Source organism: Mustelus asterias, chromosome 8, assembly GCF_964213995.1.
Source record: "Mustelus asterias chromosome 8, sMusAst1.hap1.1, whole genome shotgun sequence".
In the NCBI taxonomy this organism is placed as follows: Eukaryota; Metazoa; Chordata; class Chondrichthyes; order Carcharhiniformes; family Triakidae; genus Mustelus; species Mustelus asterias.
The window spans coordinates 127,814,260-127,829,349 of record NC_135808.1 but is presented as its reverse complement, the minus strand read 5'-3'; the positions used below and the strand labels follow the sequence as shown (position 1 = coordinate 127,829,349).

Here is a 15,090-nt window from a genome sequence, read left to right as displayed (position 1 = left end):
CAGGCCCTGTGCGGTGGTGGGGTCAGGGGGTCGGCTGTGAGACTTCTTACTGTATTTACCCCAGTCCAACGCCGGCGTTTTCACATCACGGTGGCGGGGTTGAGGGGGGGATGGGGCGGCTCGGTGATTGACAGACCGGGGGCGGGGCCGTATGGGTGATTGGCAGCTTCGGCCCGGGGTCGGGGGCGGGCCGGGTGTTTGACAGATAGGGGCGGGGTCGGGATGGGTGATTGACAGGCGGGGCCGGTCTACAGGCGGTTCCCAAACTGGGGCGGGGTCGGGATGGATGATTGATAGCCTCGGTCCGGGGGCGGGGCCGGGCTGGGTGATTGGCAGCCTCGGCCCGGGGGCGGGGCCGGGCCGGGCCGGCCTGGGTGATTGACAGCCTCGGCCCGGGGGGCGGGGTCAGTGGCGGACGCCCAGCTCAGGGAGCTCGAGCGGCGGGTGAGTGAGAAGCGGACAGAGCCTGAGTTTGCAGGCCTGTTCTCGCAGCGGCTGGAGGTGAGATTTGGGGCCGGGATCCTCTGTGTGAGTGAGAGGGATAGCGCCTCTGGGGTAGGGATAGGGCGCCGGGGAGGGGCTGGACTGGGCTGGGCCGGCGGGTTTTGATGCTGAATGAAGCCGGGCCCAGACTCGGCCTATTCGAAACCGGGAGCCCGAGACTGCTTGGGCCCAAGCTCCGCGAATACCCCCTAACCCCTCCCCACCCTGCCCCCTAACCCCTCCCCACCCTGCCCCCTAACCCCTCCCCACCCTGCCCCCTAACCCCTCCCCACCCTGCCCCCTAACCCCTCCCCACCCTGCCCCCTAACCCCTCCCCACCCTGCCCCCTAACCCCTCCCCACCCTGCTCCTCTCATGCCTCCCCTCACATTCCCCATCTCTTCCTCCCTCCCTCCCCAGTACCCAGTCCACCTTTCTTTCCCATTCATAGAATCCCTTCACTGCAGAAGGAGGCCATTCACCCCGTCGAACCTGGACTGATTAGGGTACGGGTTAGGTGGATTGGCCATGCTAACTTGCCCCTTAGTGTCAGGGGGATTTGCCCCAGTAAATGCATGGGGTTACGGGAATAGGACCTGGGTGGGATTGTGGTCGGTGCAGACTCGATCTGTACAATCCCACCCAGGCCCTATCCCTGTAACCCCATGTATTTATTCTGCTAATGACCATTTAATCATGGCCAGTCCACCTCACCAGCACGTCCTTTGGACTGTGGGAGTAAACCGGAGCACCCGGAGGAAGCCCACACAGACACGGGGAGAATGTGCAGACTCCACACAGACAGGAACTGAACCTGTGTCCCTGGTGCTGAGACAGCAGTGCTAACCACTGTGCCACCTTCCCTGTTACGCCCCTCCTGCCCTGGTATCCTCCCCTCCCTACCCCACAGAAGTCAGCAAATGTTCCCAGAGTGACGGTGCAAGGTTTGCTTCTGTCAGTTGCATTTTGAATAGTTTAGGGATCAGTTATTTGGGATGTGACTTGTAAATGCAGCATGGTTTGTTTGGAGAGTGTGACAATGGGAGATTTTCAGATCTGTGCACTTTCCATCACTCTGTCTTGTGCCTAGGTCTGTAGTAGACTCATTGATAGTGATTGATGACTGTGATTAAGCAGTAACTCCATTGTCGTTTTCATCGTGATTGCCAGGATAGTGGCAGGTAAAATAATTGGGCCTTGGTCTTTTCTCATCCAGCAATTTCTGTGTTCTTCATTTAACGATTCTGGATGTGGCTGCTCTCTTAAATGATGTAAACTAAATTTTTCATTGATTTCATAGCCATCATCTGAAACCTGGGCTTTGACCACAGCCTAGTAATCCAATCAATGTTCACCCTACGCATTGATAGACATGGACACTGGTTGTTATTTAATCAGCAGCTTGAAGTGTGGATCAGAAATGAACATTGAATGGGGCGCACGGTGGTATAGTGGTCAGCACTGCTGCCTCACAGCGCCAGGGACCTGGGTTCGCTTCTCGGCTTTGGGTGACTGTGTGGAGTCTGCACGTTCTTCCCTGCGTGGGTTTCCTCCCACAGTCTGAAAGATATGCATTGGTCATGCAAAATTCTCAGTGTACCCTGAACAAGCGCCGGAGTGTGGCAACAATGGGATTTTCACAACTTCATTGCAGTGTTAATGTAAGCCTACTTGTGACAAACTTTAAAAACCTTTGCAGCACAGGAGGAGGCCATTCAGCCCATTGTATCTGTGCTGCCATTCCCCTGCCTTTTCTCCGTAGCTTTGTAAGTTGTTTCCTTTTCAGGTAAGGAAATCAAATGGCACCTTCTGTATTTCTACATTTGACTGCATGTTTCTGATAGCCGTTTCAGAAAGATAAATAGTTTGTGTAATGTTAAATTCAGTTCAGGTTTGTAAAAAAGAACGATTCTGCCAATTCAAAGGATCCTCGTCCAATGTGTCTTTGTATCCAGATTTTCAGTCAGTTTTCAATTTCCTTTTTCCTTTCAACATTACGGTACTTGGATGTCGCCAAGGTTGAGAAGAGTAAGCTTGATAGATCAGGAAGTATTAATATTGTTTATTCTGGGGATATTGGACATTCATGAAAACTGGAACAGTTATTGCCCCCCTCTCTAGTCGCCCTCGAGAAGGTGGTGGGCCTTGAGATGCTGCAGTCAATGTGGTTTCAGCCCTCCTGTTGGGTAGAATGTTCCAGAATTTTGAATCGGTGCCAGTGTGCATTCAAGATGGAATGGTTGTGACTTGGAAGGGTACTTGGATGAATATGAAACTCGATACCATAAGGACTAGTTGAAGTGAGTAGTATAGATGCATTTAAAGGGAAGCTAGACACACATTTGAGGGGGAAGGATTACAATAATTGAAGCAAGAGGGGAGGAGGCTCATGTGGAGCATTAAATCATGGACTGGTTGGGCCGCATGGCCTGTGCTATGTTTCACATGTAATCTGATAGTTTTTCTATATGCCTGCTGCCCTTGTCCTTCTAGATTTCTAAATGGTGGAGGTCATGACTTTTGGAGGTGACTTAGTGATAAACTTGAGTTTTGGAAGTTTCAGTGTTTGAGGAATGATTAAGCAATGGCAGGCTTGATTTCTGATACTTGACAGATTTGGGATATTGGGAATGAATGGAGGAGGAGACTGGAATGTGCAGAAGAGACGATTGGCAGGTTAAGAGGAACAAGGAAGAAAAAAATCAAGAGTATGTATTGGTGATGTTCTTAAACAAGTGCTGCTGTGATTGTGATTATCAGAGCATTCTGCACTTTGTTGTCTTTGCTAGTTCCACTTCCCATGTCCCCATTCTCCAATCTTGTTTCTATTGAAGGTACTGACCAGTTCTGGGGACAAGTCCAAGGGTGATAGCAGACCTATAACAGCCAGGGCAATGAGCACTGGTAGGTCATCAGATTGCTGACTTGAAGGTGTTGCTAGACAGCAAAAATTATGGAAATTGTCAGCCCCGTAGGGGTTTTGGTGAGCACTCAGCACAGGTCAGGAAATGAACCTGTATAGCTCAGTAGCAAAAAGTACTTAAACAGGCCTGGGAGGAAGCTACCATTCATTTCCTTGTATGGTTTAAAATTTGGAATGCCACTGCTGTAGATTTATCAGGGCTTAAGTATATTCTGTATCGTATTCAGTGGCTACCAAATTAATATTTGGTGGGGGGTATTAGTTATTACTTGTACTCTTCAACTATAATCTCAATCTGCCCCTGAAGTAATGGTTCTGGGAGTAGAGGAGCCTCAGCTCTGTAGAGTATATTAAATTACTGCCAGATGAACATTCAGTAGGAACTGACGCAAGAGATTTTTTTTCAGTTCAATTTTGTGAACGAAGGGTTGAATTACATTGCAATTTTGGTGTCAGTGTTAAGTGACTCCAAAACTGCATCATGCAAAAAATAGCAGCATAGTTCACTATCTGACTTTGGCTACAGCAGGAGACTCCTCTGATCAGCAGCTACCAATCACCATTTGTACTTGTCAGTCGGAAATCCAACTCCATTGCGTCTCCCTATCTCTTTACAATCCTCACTCTGCATTTGCCCAGCTCTGGCCTTTGCTCCACCATTGGCGCCATGAGTTCAATTGTTTAGGCCTTAAGTTCTGGAATTCCCTCACTAAATGCTCTGCCTCTCTCTCCTCTAAGACATTTCTAAAACTTAACAGCCTTTAATCAACTCTTCTGATTCCCCTTTGATCCCATGTCCACTTTTGTTGGATGATGGCCCACTGAAGGGCCTTGGAATGTTTCCCTCATTTGAAGGCATTATGCGAATATAAGTCATATATTGTAGTAAAAGGTTTTCTGAGAGTAATTTAATCTCCTGGCTTCTTTTGTCAATTTACTTTGGAGTCTTTAATGTTTCCTGCACAATTGTCAAGCATTAGAATGTTCCAAACTTGGAGGCAGGGTTGCAAGAACAGATTCCACTGTGTGCCTGAGGATAGAATGTGCTTTGTGATCTGCATTGAAGGATGCATGTTATGGTCAAGCTTTTGCAGACTACAGGTTCTGATAGGTTCATGAGAAGTGGGCTTCGCTAGTCAGGCCAGCATTTATTGCCCATCCCTAGCTGCCTTGAACCACTGCAGTCCATGTGGTGCAGTACACCCACAGTGCTGTTGGAGAAGGATTTTCAGGAATTTGATCCAGTGACAGTGAAGGAACAGCGAAATATTTCTAAATCAAGATGGTGAGTGGCTTGGAGGGGGACTTCCAGGTGGTGGTGCTCCCAGGTATCTGCTGCCATCTAGGCGGTAGTGGACATGGGTTTGGAAGGTACTGTCGCAGGAGATTTGGTGAGTTGCTGTTGTGCATCTTTTGTTTGGTGCACACTTCTGCCATTGTGTTGATGGTGGAGGGAGTGAATGTTTGTAGGGGATGGGGTGCCAATCAAGTGGATGGTATCAAGCTTTGTTTGATATGGTGTCGAGGAGCACGAGTACTGTTGGAGTTGCACTCTTCCAGGCAAGTGGAGAGTATTCCATCGCACTCCTGACTGTGCCTTTCAATGGTGGTCAGGGGTTTTGGAGTCAGGAGGCTTTGGGAGGGGGGAGGGTTACCAACCTCTAACCTGCTTTCTGCTCAGTAGTAATTGCCAGGTAGTGATAGTGGAGATTCAGCGATGGTATAGCCATGGAATGTCAGGGGGAGATGGTTAGATTCTCTTTTGTTGGATCATGTTGTCTGTCTAAGCTGTTGGGCCACGGCAGCTCTTTGTGGCTTAATCCCAGTTCCTTTTTTTTTGGTCAAAGATTGTTGCTAATCTAATACTTAATCCTATTTAATTTCTGTAGTTTTGGTTTTAAAGGAAAGTTGCTTCCTTATCCAATTAACTCTGGTCAAACTGGCATGGAACTGGCCTCTCACTGAAGTGGATTAAACCTTCAAATACTAGCTTTGTTTCAATCAACTAGGCTCCCCTTTATGGAGTGATAAAGCTCAATTTTCTGAGTGCCACATGGCGGTCTCAAAAGTTACAGTAAAAGTGCCTGCTTCTGATTCTAAAGTGACAAGCCTGCCCCAAATTGTGGGGAATGGGTGAGAAAGTGGACTTGAAGCCCGAGATCAGCAATGATTGTATTGAATGCTAGAGCTGGTTTGATGGGATATATGGTCTGTTTTTAGTGTTCAAGTCACATCGCAGCTACTGAAGTACTTTTGAAGGCATTGTCTTTAGTCACTGCTGCAAGGTCCTTTCCGCAGCTGCATCCCTGTTCTTGATAACTGTCTGAAGTGTCATGTTTGAACCCGAGATATGCTTCTGATCCCATATCCATGCCACCACGAAGTCCACCTATTTCTACCTCGAATACATCGCTCATTGCTTCAGTTCATCTGCTCATATCATGCCTTTCTGACCCTAGACTTGGCTGTTCCAACACACTTGTGGTCAATCTCCTATATTTCACCTGTAAATCTGAGGTCACTCAAAATGTGATGGCCTGCATCCTTGCTTGCAGCAAGTCCCATTCACCCATCACTCCTGTGCTTGTTGCCTTGCAGTTAAGTAACACCGGGATCTTTAAATTCAAATTCTTGCTGTCAAACCCTGCGCCCCTTCATGGCCTCACCCTCGCTTTCTCTGTAATCTCTATGGAGACTTTTGGGGATTGGTTATCTTAGTTGGCTGGACAGCTGGTTTGTGATGCAGAGCGGCGCCAACAGCGTGGGTTCAATTCCCATACTGGCTGAAGTTATTCGTGAAGATCCTGCCTTGCCCCTCGACTAAGGTGTGGTGACCTCAGGTTAAATCAGCACCAGTCAACTCTCCCCCTCAAAGGGGAGAGCGTGCTATGGTCATCTGTGATTCTGACAACTTTACCTTTATTCTCTTCCTGCTCCACAATGTTCTGCGCCCCTCTAATTCTGGCTGCTTGAGCATCCCAAATTTCAACTGCTCTGCCATTGGTGACTGTGCCAAAGCCCTAAGCTCTAGAATTCCCTCATTAAATGTTATCTACCTTTCTACTTTTCTTTCCACCCTCCTTAAAACCTACCTCTTAACAATTGTTCACCTGTCCTAATATTGCCTTATGTGGCTCTATGTCCAACCTTTCTTAGCATTTCAGTGAAGAGGATTGAGATGTTCCACTATATTAGTAGGCTACGTAAATATGTTGCTGTTGTTGAAGTGTAGGTGCTGTTTTGAGGGCAATCGGGCAGCTAATTTGCTCACATGGTCCCACAAACGCCAAATGCAATAGTTGACTAGCTAGTCTGTTTTTGGGGATGTTGATTGAAGGTTAGCCAGCACACTGGGAAAACTTCCAAGCCATTTGAGAACGTGAATTTGATTTTGTTAGCCCGTGGTTTATTTTGGCATCCTGTGAGTGTATGGGAACTAGGGGGTGTGAAGGTAGTCCTAACAGCATGGCAGTTCTGAAGAGTCAAACTTCGCAAGATCAGTTTGGAGAATAGAAAGCTATTTTATCACATCCTCCCGGATTTAATGTGAGCCCATTGCCTTGCTATTGCAGTTTTTTTCTTTTCCACGCACGCAGGCACAAAGATGAACATCATTGGTGTTCCGGCAATGCAATATTGTACTGTACTGGAATGTCAGACTAGGTGTCATGCTCCAGTGACTTAGTGCTCAAGTGCCTCCATCCTTCTGACTGAGGCAGGACTGGTACCAGCTAATTAAGTCTGATACTCAGACCACAGGGTCTCCCTTCACTTTACCTTTGTTCTTTTAAATGGATTTTCTCCAGTTTTGCCAGGACATCCGTTAAACTATCTATATCTCTAGGAACAGGAAGAGGTCATACAACCCCAAAAACCTATTGGACCATTCAGTCAGATGATCTGTCTCCCTGAATTCCTTAACCCTTAATATCTTTGCCTGATAAGATGATGCAGCAGTTCTGTTCTCTGGTTGAATATAGAATTAATTTTAGGGCGTATTCAGCAAATCTCGAACATTCCAGCTTGCAGAAAGAATTATCCACGTTTCGTAACATTCCCCACCCCTTTTGCCATACCTTTTATCAATTTCCTTTTTACAATCTTTATCCACTTAAAAATCTGCTACAGCTTCTGTTCCTGCCATTATTTCTGGTAGGCCATTCCATATCTAAACATCAACTCTGCATCTTCTGCCGTCCTTCGCTGTTGAATTTATGTCCCATGGTGCCCCTCCCTCACCGCTAATGCCATCTCAAAGCCTCTTTAACCAGTTTATTGGTCTTGTTCATGTGAAACAAACCCTGCAGTGCCAATTGGGAGCCTTCCAGCCTGTGTTGCTCAGAGATATTCCTAGGAACAGGAGCTGGCAGTTTAGCTCCTCGAGTCAGTCCTCTGTGCAGAAGCTGGCAATGTCCGTGGCTTTTGTAAAGGCCAGGCCAACATCTGCACTCCACTAGTTGCTGACTAATCTGTGCCTTAATTATTTCACAGAATCTTCACAGTGCAGGAGGAGGCCATTCTGCTATTAAATCAGTACTGACTCTCTGAAAGCATATTCTACCTAATCCCACTCTCCTGCCTTATCTCCGTAACTTACTTTCTTTTCAGATAGTGATCCAATTTCAAGGCTGGATTTCTCCAACGCTTCCCTTGCTGGCCTCTACCGTTCATAAGTTACATCTTCCAGCACTGCGACTTGTTCCCTCATTTACTGAGACTGAGTGCCCATCATTCCAGGGCTTGGTAAGTTCCACTGGCTTCTAAAAGGCAATTTGAAGGTCCTTGTTTGTCCTGTGCAGCTTATGCGGCAATGTGAGATTAATAGTAGGTTGTTCATCTTTCATGGGATGTGGGTGTCGCTCTCAAGGCCAGCATTTCTTGCCCATCCCTAATTGCCTTTGAGCTGCTTGCTAGGCCATTGCAGAGAGCAGTTAAGAGTCGACCACATTGCTGTGGGCCCTGGTACCTATGGCAGATGTCCTTCCTTAAAGGACATTAGTGAATCAGATGAATTTTTACATCAACCAATGAACGATGTCATGTTCGCCGTTACTGAGACTAACTTTTTAAACTTCCAGATTTATTAACTGAATTTAAATTCCACCAGTTGCCATGGTGGGATTTGAACTCGTGTCCCCAGAGCATTAATCTGGGCCTCTGGATTACTAGTCCTGTGACATTACCACTGCAGCACTAATTCCCTTGAGTGCTTTTACGTGAGTGTATTAGAATTGGTCGCTTTCTGCTTCATGTTGCAAAACTTGTTTTGTGAATCTAGAGTCTAGGTCGTGACATTTTTCTGAAGCAAAGTAAGAAGGCTGAAAAAAAAGGCTTCATGGCAATGCTAAAGTTATACGCCGAAACCTTGTCACCATTCGTGCTGATGGAATCCCCGGGTTTATGCCATTGACAACAGCGAGACCATAAGGTCCCGCGGCTAGTGAGCAGCATAGCACTTCCCGCTGCCACCAAACACGCCGCAGAGAGGGAGAAAAATTCCACCCATTGAGTCTCACGTAAGCTGCATTGGCTTGAATGTGATCTTTTTAAAAAAAAAAGTAAACCCACTGACAATACTCATTGGTTAAAAGTTGGTGCAGTATCCTGTACAGTGTAGGATCATTTGTGAAGCCATTCTTTTTGATCTTTTAAGAAACTGCAGGGGGTGGTAGCCTCACAGCTAGGTGGTTTGCATCAAGTGGAATATGATTATTTCAGCCTTGCGGTATCGTGTTTTGCTGAAATCACTTGCTGCCTTTTAACAAGCAGCTGCATCCTTCTCAAAATAGCATTATCTACTTAACTGCAGTTGTTTTCACTGTTGTGTAAGTAGCACTGAATCCGGAGCCTGCTGGAGGGTGTTGCTGCGAAGATGTCACATCTCGCTGGTGATTGCATACACTTGGAATCAGTGGGTGAAGTAACGAAAGATGAGCTGATTGAGAAATCTCATGTAAGTTGCACCTTTAGCTCAAATTGTCATTTGATTTCAGGAACAAATAGTTTCTCCTCCATGCATTTCCCCAGCTGCCCTCCATCATCTAGTAAATTTATTTTTCTTTTGCTGATTGTTCACACTCCCCTGGTGAAGATACGGACCCTTGCTGTCAAGCAACCTGCTCGACTTCTCATCCACTTTGTTGTATGGAGGATGATGAGCAGTTTCACTGTCGGAACGTCTGTTCCTCTCTACACCTGAACTGATCAGTACTCAGGACTAATATGGACAATTGCAACTGTCTCAGCTATTCATTGGAAAGTGTGCTGAACCATCAGCAGCAGACAAATGCTTGCTTTGTTACAATGCAAAAACTTTAAAGCAGCATATGGATTTATTGATAGCAAAATTTACAAGCATGGTATTCTGCAAAATAAATCTGTGGTGAGTGAGATTCCTTGTGGTAGGTTCACTGATTTCTTTGATAATTAACACTAAGAAAGCACCTTTCACAACCTCAGTACATTGCAAAGTGATTTACTCCAATGAAATGTGGTCACTATTGTAATGTAGGAAACGCAGTAGCCAGCTTGTGCACAGCAAGGTCCCACAAACAGCAATCCGTCTTCAAAGTATTGGATGGGCGATAAACACTGGAGAGAACTCTGCTATTTTTATTGGAATAATACCATCATTTATGGCCATTAAAGAGTGGGGTGGGGGGGGCTGGGGGGGCCCTCAATTTAGTGTCTCATCCAAAGGACAACACGTCTGACACTGTAGAACGCCCTCAGTACTGCATTGACAGTTGCCTTATGTTGCAGTCCAAACCCGAGTCTGAAGTGAGACTGCTACAAAAAGCTCAGCGTATTTCAATATTATTTCAGCTTGTTGCTAATGGAAAGGAGATCTCGGAGTTGGCAATTCGTGCTCAACAAAGGAAGGTCTGAGACACCCTGCGGAGATTGATTATTTGCTTTTGTGTTCCTGGCACAGTTAAGACCATGAATTGGATATATATTAATCCAGTCCTTAAAACAGACATCATGCCAGTCCTGGTGCAGTGGGTTGGTATGGAACACCAGATTTTACCTGGCCTGCTTGGACACAGCTTCATAAACTTTTGTTTTATGGGGTGGGGGGTGTGTAGGGGATCCAGGTGTTTTTAAAAATAAAATTGATAAAGCCAAGTGTTAGGCCAGGACTCTTTGCAGGTCAGTGCTGAGAATAGAGTAAGGGATGAGTTTAATCAAGAAATTGTAATTAGGTGACCATGTACCATCCCCCGTGCCAATCCCAAACTTGGCTTTTAAATTTCTGGAGATTGTAGGAAGGGATAAAATCAGGAGCCTCGTGGATTAGGGGAGAAAGAACTGGATTGAGAGAGCATGAGAAAATTAAGTTGAACTTTTTGAAAATACCCTCCCCTGTAAGTGGAAGCCCCCATCTAACTAAGGGACCAGATATTACATGTTTTTTAAAAAATGACATCTATATTCTCTTTTTTTTATTGAATAGGGTACTTGTCAAGACTGTAAAGTTGGAGGACCAAACCTATGGGCATGTTTGGAGGTAAGGTGATGTACACTCTGTGGTTATGACATGTATCAAGTGACGCTGAAAGGTTTTCGTTCTGATTTCTGGACTTCTTTCTTTTGCTAACAGGATGGGTGTTCCTACGTTGGATGTGGAGAGTCCCACTCTGATCATAGCACCATTCACTCCCAGGTAGGCATGTATTTTGTTTTTCTGGATGATGAAGAAAGTCATGCATTTATACACTGCCTTTTGCAAACTCGGGAATCCCAAATTGCTATGCAACCAGTTGAGCACTGTTTGAAATGTAGTCACTCTTGCAATGTAGCAAACATGGCAACGCAGCAAATTCTCTCAGAGTGATGTGATAAACGATCGGTTAATACAAATATTGTCCTCCTTCGGTGATCACTCGCTAACAAATATGATTGTCCACCTAAGGAACTCCATGTTACTTGTCATGGGTTCTGTGGGTCCTTGTGTGGCTGATGAGTCCGATTCTAGAGCCTCATCTTCAACCACACATTTGGCAGGTGTTTCCAGGAGGTGGGTTTTGGTCCTTGGACTTTAGGTCGCCGGTATTCCCTTCTCAAGCTTCTTTTCCAGGCCTCCTCTTCTGTCAGGTCTCCTCGAAGAATTGTGTCCCTTCAATTAGGAGCTTCCTCCAAGTCGGCCTGTTCTGAGCAAGGGTCTCCCAGGCGTTGACATCTATTTTGCATTTCTGGAGGTCAGCCTTCAGGGTGTCTTTGAAGCGCTTCCTTTGACCTCCTCTTCGGGAGCCTTCCTTGAGCTGGGCGAAGAAGATGTGTTTTGGCAGTCAGGACTCTGACATTCTAAGCACATGGCCGGCCCAATGGAGTTGGTTTTGGATGATCATGGCCTCGATGCTTGTGCTTTTGGTTCCTTCAAGGATGCTGATGTTAGTACGCCTGTCCTCCCAGCTGATGCAGAGAATCCGTCTCTGACAGCATTGGTGGTACCTTTCCAGGGTCTTGAGGTGGCATCTGTACATAGTCCCAAATTTCTGAATTATATAGAAAAGTTGGAAGGATAACTGCCTTGCACACGGGGACTTGGTGTCAGCACGAATGTCACAGTCATTGAATACTCTCGTCCTTAGACATCCAGAAGCAGTGCTTGTGGATTGGTTATGATCTTGGGTCTCCAGGTAGGGGAATGTTCCACGTTTGGGAGTGTTTCTCCGTTGATCTTGGAGGGAGAGACAGGATCTTGGCCTGGGGCAGGATGTTTATATATATCACCAATGAGTCTTGAGGCTGAGATGGTTCTTCGGTATGCTTTCGTGAAGGTGTTAAGCTTGGCTCGGAGACTCTTCTGAGAGAGCGAAGACGGCAATGTCATCTGCATGCTGAAGTTCTGAGAATGACGTCTGTGTCATTTTCTTCTTGGATTTCAACTGGTTGAGGTTGAAAAGTTTTCTGCCCATCCTGTAGACTATGTCCATTCCACTGGCAAGCTTGTTTTTGACAAGGTGAATCCAATTCCATGCACCTTGGGCTGATCCTCGGGTTTTCCTCTCCGGAAGGTGTAACCACTGCTATCTTCTCTGAGCTGTCCTTTATCTGCTCTTTGGGTCTCTTGCAGGGCAGCGACGTCAGTGTTGAAGTGCCAGAGTTGACAGGCAACAAGGGCAGTTCTCCATTCCATCAATTGTTTTGTTCATTATCCAGAAGAGTTCGTAGATTCCAGGTTCCGAAATTGAGTTTAACTTTGATTTTCTGACTGCAGGTAGATGAGGTGGCTGGGTGCGGTTTTCCAGCCAGGTTGCAGACGAAACAGATTATTTTCTAGCCCTTTCCCCATGCAGGGTGAGCCGAGTGGATCCTGAAGAGGGCTGCCCAGTCATGAAGAAAGCTGCCAAAATATCCCTATTCCAAGAATGAGATGATTTTTAAATAGTGATGTGATAAACGGCCAGTTAATACAAGTATTAGAACAAAGAACAGTACAGCACAGGAAACAGGCCCTTGGGCCCTCCAAGCCTGTGCCGCTCCTTGGTCCAACTAGACCATTCGTTTGTATCCCTCCGTTCCCAGACTGCTCATGTGACTATCCAGGTAAGTTTTAAATGATGTCAGCGTGTCTGCCTCCACCACCCGACTTGGCAGTGCATTCCAGGCCCCCACCACTCTCTGTAAAAAAACGTCCCTCTGATATCTGAGTTATACCTCGCCCCTCTCACCTTGAGCCCATGACCCCTCGTGATCGTCACCTCCGACCTGGGAAAAAGCTTCCCACTGTTCACCCTATCTATACCCGTCATAATTTTGTACACCTCTATTAGGTCTCCCCTCATTCTCCGTCTTTCTAGGGAGAACAGGCCCAGTTTACCCAATCTCTCCTCATAGCTAAGACCCTCCATACCGGGCAACATGCTGGTAAACCTTCTCTGCACTCTCTCTAATGCCTCCACGTCCTTCTGGTAGTGCGGTGACCAGAACTGGACGCAGTACTCCAAATGTTGCCTAACCAGCGTTCTATACAGCTGCATCATCAGACTCCAGCTTTTATACTCTCTACCCCATCCTATAAAGGCAAGCATACCATATGCCTTCTTCTCCACCTGTGCTGCCACCTTCAAGGATTTGTGGACTTGCACACCTAGGTGCCTCTGTGTTTCTATACTCTTGATGGCTCTGCCATTTATTGTATAACTCCTCCCTACATTAGTTCTTCCAAAATGCATCACTTCGCATTTATCTGGATTAAATTCCATCTGCCATTTCTCCGCCCAATTTTCCAGCCTATCTATATCCTTCTGTATTGTCCGACAATGTTCATCGCTATCAGCGAGTCCAGCCATCTTCGTGTCATCCGCAAACTTGCTGATAATACCAGTTGCACCTTCTTCCAAATCATTTATATATATCACAAATAGCAGAGGTCCCAGTACAGAGCCCTGCGGAACACCACTGGTCACAGACCTCCAGCCGGAAAAAGACCCTTCGACTGCTACCCTCTGTCTCCTGAGGCCAAGCCAGTTTTCTACCCATCTAGCCACCTCTCCTTGTATCCCATGAGCCTTAACCTTCTTAACCAACCTGCTTTGAGGGACTTTGTCAAATGCCTTACTGAAATCCATATAGACGACATCCACGGCCCTTCCTTCGTCAACCGTTTTTGTCACTTCCTCAAAAAACTCCTCCAAATTTGTAAGGCACGACCTCCCTCTTACAAAACCATGCTGTCTGTCACTAATGAGATTGTTCCGTTCTAAATGCGCATACATCCTGTCTCTAAGAATCCTCTCCAACAACTTCTCTACCACGGACGTCAAGCTCACTGGCCTATAATTACCTGGGTTATCCCTGCTACCCTTCTTAAATAACGGTACCACATTCGCTATCCTCCAATCCTCAGGGACCTCACCTGTGTCCAATGAAGAGACAAAGATTTCCGTCAGAGGCCCAGCAATTACATCTCTTGTCTCCCTGAGCAGTCTAGGATAGATGCCATCAGGCCCTGGGGCTTTGTCAGTTTTAATGTTACCTAAAAAAACCTAACACTTCCTCCCTTGTAATGGAGATTCTCTCTAACGGGTCAACACCTCCCTCTGAGACACTCCCAGTCAACAAGTCCCTCTCCTTTGTGAATACCGATGCAAAGTATTCATTTAGGATCTCCCCTATTCCCTTGGGTTCTAAGCATAATTCCCCTTCTTTGTCCCTGAGAGGTCCGACTTTTTCCCTGACAACTCTTTTGTTCCTAACATATGAATAAAATGCCTTAGGATTCTCCTTAATCCTGTCTGCCAAGAACATTTCGTGACCTCTTTTTGCCCTTCTAATTCCCCATTTGAGTTCTTTCCTACTCTTTCTGTATTCCTCCAGAGCTCCATCTGTTTTCTGTTACCTGGACCTAACATACGCCTCTCTTTTCTTTTTGATCAGATCCTCAATTTCCCTGGTTATCCACGGCTCTCGAATCCTACCTTTCCTATTCTTCCTTTTTACAGGCACGTGCCTGTCCTGCAGCCTAATCAACTGTTCCTTAAAAGACTCCCACATGCCAGACGTGGACTTACCCCCGAACAGCCTCTCCCAATCAACGGCCACCAATTTCTGCCTAATTCGGCTATAGTTAGCCTTCCCCCAATTTAGCACCCTACCCTTGGGACAACACTCGTCCTTGTCCATTACTATCCTAAAGTTAACAGAGTTATGGTCACTATTTGCCACATGTTCCCCAAC

The 15,090-nt window shown here is 46.3% G+C and overlaps 1 protein-coding gene across 3 annotated transcripts in view; it reads left to right on the top strand.

Annotated features, from left to right (window-relative positions):
- Positions 1-319: 319 nt before the first annotated feature.
- usp33 (ubiquitin specific peptidase 33) overlaps positions 320-15,090 on the top strand; it is a 76,989-nt gene continuing 62,218 nt past the window's right edge. The window contains exons 1-5 of one of the 3 annotated variants that reach the window (XM_078218946.1): positions 320-501; positions 8,014-8,148; positions 9,239-9,358; positions 10,862-10,915; positions 11,009-11,071. In XM_078218946.1, coding sequence (XP_078075072.1) covers positions 9,278-9,358; positions 10,862-10,915; positions 11,009-11,071 — 198 coding nt within the window. In that variant the 5' untranslated portion in view covers positions 320-501; positions 8,014-8,148; positions 9,239-9,277. Of the gene's footprint in view, positions 502-8,013; positions 8,149-9,214; positions 9,359-10,861; positions 10,916-11,008; positions 11,072-15,090 lie in introns of those variants that run through there. The other 2 variants (XM_078218948.1, XM_078218947.1) reach the window with 2 other exon arrangements.